The sequence below is a fragment of the Nematolebias whitei genome, chromosome 23 (genome assembly GCF_014905685.2).
Source record: "Nematolebias whitei isolate Nwh7 chromosome 23, NemWhi1, whole genome shotgun sequence".
NCBI lineage: Eukaryota > Metazoa > Chordata > Actinopteri > Cyprinodontiformes > Rivulidae > Nematolebias > Nematolebias whitei.
The window spans coordinates 4,463,904-4,470,717 of NC_056520.1; the positions used below are offsets into that span (position 1 = coordinate 4,463,904).

Below are 6,814 nucleotides of genomic sequence, written 5' to 3' on the forward strand. Positions count from 1 at the left end.
GTCCTTCCTCCTCTTCCTCCCTCCTCGCCGTCCTTCCTCCTCTTCCTTCTCCCGGTCCCTCTTCCTCCCTCCCTCCTCTCTGTCCTTCCTCCACTTCTCCCTCCCCCACCCCTTTGTCCCTCCTCCTCTTCCTCCCTCCTTCCCGTCCTTCCTCCTCTTCCTCCCTCCTCGCCGTCCTTCCTCCTCTTCCTCCCTCCCTCCTCTCTGTCCTTCCTCCTCTTCCTCCCTCCCTCCTCTCTGTCCTTCCTCTTCTTCCTCCTCTTCCCAGATGCGTTCAAGTCAGATCACCAGGAAGCTGTGGGGCTCCAGCAGGAAACTGACTCAAATCTCGACGGAGAGCGAATACAACACCCATGGCGGTGACAACTGACCCCTCCTGGTCTCCAAGCACCTCCCCCCACTCCTCTCCTCACCCGTCATCCATCACCCATCTATCACCAAATGTTTTCTCTCAGTTCCGTCATTCCTTTTGTCTCCAGGTTAGCAGTACCTTTTTTTTTGTTGTTTTTTTTGAGGCTGGAGTTCTGAGAGTCACCGTGTGTGTTTTCAATGCGTTGGACTGACGTACGGCGCTGGCGCCGTGGGTTCACCGCAGAACCTGTTCCAGCCTCGACAAAAAATGTCTCCACTACATCCAAAACGCCGCCATCTTTCTTCTCCGTTTCTTGTCGTTCCTCACATTTAGCTTAAAGCAACACTTATTTTTTAAAAGAAAGGCTATTAATAATTAATATCTTACCTGTTGTAAATGGTTCTGTCAACAACCTCAGTTTGGAGAAACAGTTTAATTCAAACCAGACTGACGAGCTAAAGGCTAGTCTGAGCAAGGCAAAGATCAAAGAGGATCTTGGGATCTTAAAACATCTACAAAGTGGTTCATATAAACACCCAAAAAAGTTAAATCTGGTCCTCTGAACATTAAAAAAAAAAAAAAAAAAAACGAAACAAAAAAAACGTAGAAACGTTTCGTCTCTCATCCTGAGGACTTCCTCAGTCTGAGGTGCTGTTTTCAGCTCAGTCTCTTAAATAGCACCTTCTCAGAGTGGATCAACCAGTTTTGCTGCTGACAACCAAAACCAGCTGCTCACATGATCAAGAAGGACCATCAGCCTAACAATGGATCATTAGCACACTGATGGCTGTTTACTACTCACAGAGGGCTGAGTGATACTAGCAATCACAGCATTGTAAGAGGGGGACAGTTGAACCTGGAGGCTCCGCCCCTGTTTAATGATGGACGGTTTCTTTTCACAAAGATGGCCTCCTTTACTCCTCTCTCAAACCATCGTTCCTCTCTGTCCAGAATGTGCACATCTTCATCCCTGAAAGAGTGACCGCTGGCCTGGAGATGAGTGTAGACCGCAGAGTCCTGGCCTGATGATGTCGCTCTTCTGTGCTGGTCCATCCTTTTGGCCAGTGGCTGTTTAGTTTCCCCGATGTAAGACTGATCACCCTCCTGACACTGAACAACATACACAACATTACTCTGTTTGTGCCGGGGGACTGGATCTTTGGGATGAACCAGTCTTTAATGTATTTTGGGGTTTAAAAGCCACTGGGACGTTATGTTTAGAAAATAAACATCTCAGTTTCTCTGATACTCCCTCAACATATGGAATGACCACTGGTCTGGGTCTGGGTTCCTCCTTTTCACCTGTTGGCTGACTGGAGTCCTGTTTGGGTTTCTTCTCTGCTTTCAGGAAGGCCCAGTTAGGATATCCACATTGCTCTAGAGCCTGTCTTGTGTAGGATTTCTCCTTCTGCCTGGCTCCTGAGTTAGTGGGGACGCTGTCTGCTCTGTGGTACAGAATCCTGATGACTCCTAACTTGTGCTCCAAAGGGTGATGGGAGTCAAACTGCAAATACTGGTCAACTTTTTTGGATTTTTCTACCTGGACTATTGAGCATGCATCAGGATGTTAATATAAACACAGGTTTGTTTGTTTTTTTCACATCAACGTTAAATTAGTAAATAGATTTTTATGGTTTTTCGCACGTTCAGTTAGCAGCAGCAGCTAGCAGTAGCCCTTTCGATGCAGCCCAGCGTACTTCCTACAGGAAGACCATAACTGTTGGAGAAAAAAAAAACATTCTCAAAATTCTGACTTTATTCTCGGAAATCTGACTTTAATTTTAGGATTCTGACTTTAATCTCAGAATTCTGATTTTAATCTCAAATTTATGAAAAAAAATTTTCCCCCAGAATTGAGGGGGAAATATTTGCACCGTGGCCCTAATCCTCTTTCATAGGATTAAGGCCATGATAAAACAAAAACAAAAAGTTTTATGTATTTTTTTTTTTTTTTTTTTTTCTGAATTTTGAATTTTAACATTTTGAGATTAACGTCAAAATTTGGACTTTAATTTTAGAATTCTGAAAACTTTTTTTTTTCTTTTTTCCAGTGGCACTAATCCTCTTCTATATGTATAATAGTATAAACGTGTAACAAAATGTCATAAACCTTTACAACACACATTCTCATTACACAATCATTTACATCTAATTTTATGTTTAATTTCAAGCAAAAACAAAAGTAAAGGCAGCAGCCAGCTGTGGGCACTTCCTGCAAAGTTCTGGGGCACTTTTGGCAAAATAAAAGTTATATATTCATATATATCATGAAACATTTATTGGTTGTTTTTAGATGATAGAGATAGACTCTGGTCTTGGCCTCATGGACTAGCAATTAGCTCATCAGTCTACTTAGAAGTAAGCTCTATATTTCCAATATGGAGGTTCAGAAAGCTATCTACAACAGGTAAGATATTGTTTGTAACCTTTCCACGGAGCTCCTTATTAAACAACACAAGCATCACTTTAACTTCAACAGATCTGACAACTCTGTTCCTCTGAAGCTTCTGGTTCGAGTGGCCTCTCGTTTTCTCGGTTCCGCTAAGTTTTTGTACGAAGGGCGGGGCCGTTTCCGCTGAGACTTTCCTCGGTTGCCTCAACGCTGCTGCCATGCAGCCTTATGCAGTAAAGACGTCAACCACAAGACCAAGCTCTCTGCCTTCTCTAAGCTTTTTTTATCTAAAAATTCAACTTTTTTTTAAGTTATCTGATAAACAACATTCATATTTGGCGTTATCGTCAGGATTCAGCTCTGATGGAGAAGTCGGGTATTTGTCTTAATTTAATGTTATTGTTTTCTATAAATAAAACACTATAAACAGTAAAACGCTACATTATCAAACAAAATCTGAGAGAAGAGCACCTCTGTGCTTCACTGAATGTTTTAAAGTTACTTGAATCAGTTTTATTTATGAGCAGCAGCTTTAGTTTTGAGCCACGTATCGTCTCTTGAAGGCACATTTGAAACACTTCTGACTTTTCGCACTCGCGAAAAACGACAAAAGAATTATTTAAGGGCTTTACGAGATGTCGTCGTTAGTAGCAATACTTGGTGCGCTTGTCCGTTCGTCGCCGATCTCGGGTCTTCCTGCCGTTTGACAGCTGCTCGTCAACTCCTCCACGTCTTGCTCTGTCTGCTCATCGTCTGGTTGAGGTTAACGCGCCTTGTTTAAGTTGCGTAGGAGATTTTGTGTGTTCTGCACTAAGAAGCAGCTATGAATTATTTTGCACCCATTCCAAATTTTCCATTTCATTTCTGCTTGATTCTGTGAACCCGATCGCTCTGTTTTATTTAAAAATTACTGCAAAATGTCTGTGCTTTTTTTAAATTTTTTTTAATACTTCTTCGTATTTATCCTTAATACACACGACCACTGTTTGAGTTGCTCCACGACTGCAACAAACGGAGTGCCTTTACCCCAGCTAACGCTCAATTTCTGTCGTTATTAAAGCCAAACGTCTCCAAACACCACCTGAAGGCAGCATTCCACGTGTTCAACGGGAACCGATAACATAGGACTAAAACTACAGAAAACTAAACCCCAAGCTACATTTTTTTGTCTTCGCTGCATCCTTTGTGACTGTCACCAAATGGATGTGTACATCTGTGATTATTTATGAATACAGTATCTATCTATATATATGATGTACAGCATGATTTTTATTTTATCGTCCTTTTTTTTTGCACTTTCCAGGTACTTAATTTTTAACGAGTTGTTTTAACTAGGCTCTCTGAATCTGTACAAACTGCTTTGTATACACATGTGGAAAATTATCATTAAAGTCTTGTCTAAATTGAGAAAAGACTCGTCTTCCCTGTCATCAATTTAAGAAAAAGAAAAAGGCACGAGTGAAATGCAATATTTATTTAAGGAGAAACAAAAGATGTGGTAGGTATCCCAAACTTTTTAAACGTTTTACTGGATGTTGTGCATCAAGTCTTGTTTCTCTGGTTTTTCATGCAGAGACAGGATAGGAACAGATGGACGCCCTCTTTAGCTCACAGTCAGCCGCTGTCCACCATCTCTCATCTGAAAATGTGAGTAGGGACAGAAATATTCAAAACAAGTGGCCGAAAACACGCCGAAGAGCTTAAAGCAAGTTTATTTTGTAGTACATCAACTGTCTATGATGCTTGGTCTGATGTGTAAACTTGAAGTGGGGTTCTCTGGGAAGGTTATGAGCAGTTAATATGCTACCTGCTTCAGATGGCTATTTGAAAGACCTAAGTTTAGTCAAAGCAGCCAAAGTAGATTAAGTTAAAAGAAACTCAAATAATTTACAGCAGTTTTACCAACTTTCACATTGCCGTCAATTTGTATTATTGACATATACTTTTATGCTAAATTGGGAGATCAAATAACTTGCAGGTACAAATACAGCTAGCTGCTAATATTAAACACAGCTAACTGATAGCAGTTACCAGTTGCAGCTAGTAGCTAGCACCAGATACAGCTAGCTGTATGTATGTAGCTGTATCAAGTGCTAGCAGCTAGCTGTAGCAGTTCATGTAACATTAACAGTATTATCATTATATTAATCACTATGAATTATTTTTTTTTTTTCTTTGAGAGGGAGTGGTGGCGCAGCGGTTAGAGAAGGTGGACCTGTGATCAGAAGATCGTTGGTTCAACTCCTGGAACCGACGACATCAAAATGTGGGTGGGATAGATGAAACACCCACACCTGCCTCCACCCTCATTTGCCCCACTCTGAGCCCTTGAGCAAGGCCCCTAACCCCCATCATCTGCTCCCCCGGGCGCCCAGCTCTCACTGCCCCCCCACAGAGGGCTGTGGTAGCTCAGTGGTCTGGTTGCATCAGGAATGGCATCCAGTTTAAAAATAATTGGCAAGTCTTTGTGCGACTTAGATCGCTGTGGCTACCTCTGAGGAAGGGAGCAGCCGAAAGAAGAAAGATAATGGCCCTAGTTAATTCAACCTTTATTTATACAGGTTGCTAGTGCTGGTTAATCCTAACCTAGCCATTAGTTATTAGCCATATTTAAAACATGCACACTGGAAATGCCCCAGGCTGCACCATAGGCTATTGCTGCTGCTACTTGCACTTGCAAATAACCATCAAATCTGGTGTAACAGAAAATTGATGACAAAATAAAGTTTTTGAAACGGTGTTTACACCAGCAGGAGTTTTTTGTTTGTTAGTTTGTGCTGCTATCTTAAAACAACTTCAGTCTAATTTGGTTTCAAACGATCTATTAGCTCAACAGTCTGGTGAGAATTAAACTCACCTGAGGTCTTTCAAAAAGCTATCTAGTAAGATAGAACCTTTGCACAGAACCCCACTTGAAAAGAGGTATGCTCATTATGCTTAGGTGCGTAAATACTTAAGATATGTAGTGAAAGGACTTCATACCTATCTTGAACATCTCAACACAGACCAGTTTTTCTGTGTGAATGTTGGGGTGACCCGGCATCCAGTCGGTGTAACTCCATTCTGACCCATCAACCCATGAGGCCTGCTGGTTCTGAAGTGTGTAGCATATACACAATATTAGGAACCAACCCTTGTTGATGCAACTAACAGAACAGAGTAGATGATAGTGTCCAGTATTTATCTTGTAAAGAAGTAAAAATATTCATATCCTCTCAAACATCGTTTTATTACAACACATTTTCAAATATGTTCTGGCCTTTTCTAATAACTGGACAAACTGTTTTAACATTTCCATGTAAAAGTTTAAAGGTCAGGGTTTTACCAAGGTAAGGATAATACTATCAGTCATGTTGATAACGTATCTGATTGCTATCTCCTTGGTCTCCTTGTGGTGCCACAGTACATGGCCATTCTTTCATCACGGCCCGAGTCCTTGAATTAAAACTTTCCCTGGACTCACTTTTTCAGAGGTTTGAAAAGAAATAACCTCGTAGTAGTTTCCATTACTGCTTCAATGGTTTATACGTTCAGATTCCCCATTTCAGAGTGAGTATCAAAAATACTTGCCTTAACTGTGGCTCCCAACCAGGTCAACACAGGGTTACTCTGGCCATCGTTGGTCACCAGAGAAACCAGACTGGAATGCAGGTCACTGTTTGTTACAGATGCAAGCTCAGCTTTTGGAGCAAGATTTCTGCATAAGGCCTGTAAAACAACAACCATAAAAGCCCATGATGTAATTTTAACAGGAGGTCAGTCAAAGGACACATGGGCAATGTCATGAAGAAATTAAAAAAATATTGACAGAACTTTCATATGCCTTGCAGTAACAGTGGTCTAACCTGGGCATCTTTGAAGGCCAACTGCAGTGGGTTAAACTGGTAGCATTTATTGTTGATGATCTTGCCCGTACAGGTCGCTGTCTGCGTTTGAACTCTGGCAATGGAGGGTTCTGTTCCCTGCCTGAAGCCTAAAGGGATTTCCATTTTTGGCTCTGTTCCCTGTCTAAAACCAGCTGGAATCCCCATTTTTGGTTCTGTTCCCTGTCTGAAACCAGCTGGGATCCC

General features: G+C 41.6%; 2 protein-coding genes across 2 annotated transcripts in view; one reads left to right on the plus strand and one right to left on the minus strand.

The window, feature by feature from the left end:
• Positions 1 to 759, plus strand: part of nbeal1 (neurobeachin-like 1) — a gene marked incomplete in the record, with an annotated part of 75,179 nt that extends 74,420 nt beyond the window's left edge. Inside the window, 1 exon segment of the mRNA XM_037696456.1 lies at positions 269 to 759. Within this exon segment, the coding sequence (XP_037552384.1) occupies positions 269 to 370 (102 nt within the window).
• A 3,550-nt stretch (positions 760 to 4,309) lies between these two features.
• LOC119428687 (lectin) lies at positions 4,310 to 6,805 on the minus strand. Its single transcript, XM_037696358.1, has 4 exons — positions 6,590 to 6,805; positions 6,315 to 6,452; positions 5,727 to 5,838; positions 4,310 to 4,383 (listed from the first exon to the last, which is right to left on the minus strand). The coding sequence occupies exons 1-4, from the start codon at positions 6,773 to 6,775 to the stop codon at positions 4,310 to 4,312; spliced, it is 510 nt and encodes a 169-aa protein (XP_037552286.1). The 5' UTR covers positions 6,776 to 6,805.
• Between the last annotated feature and the right edge of the window lie 9 nt (positions 6,806 to 6,814).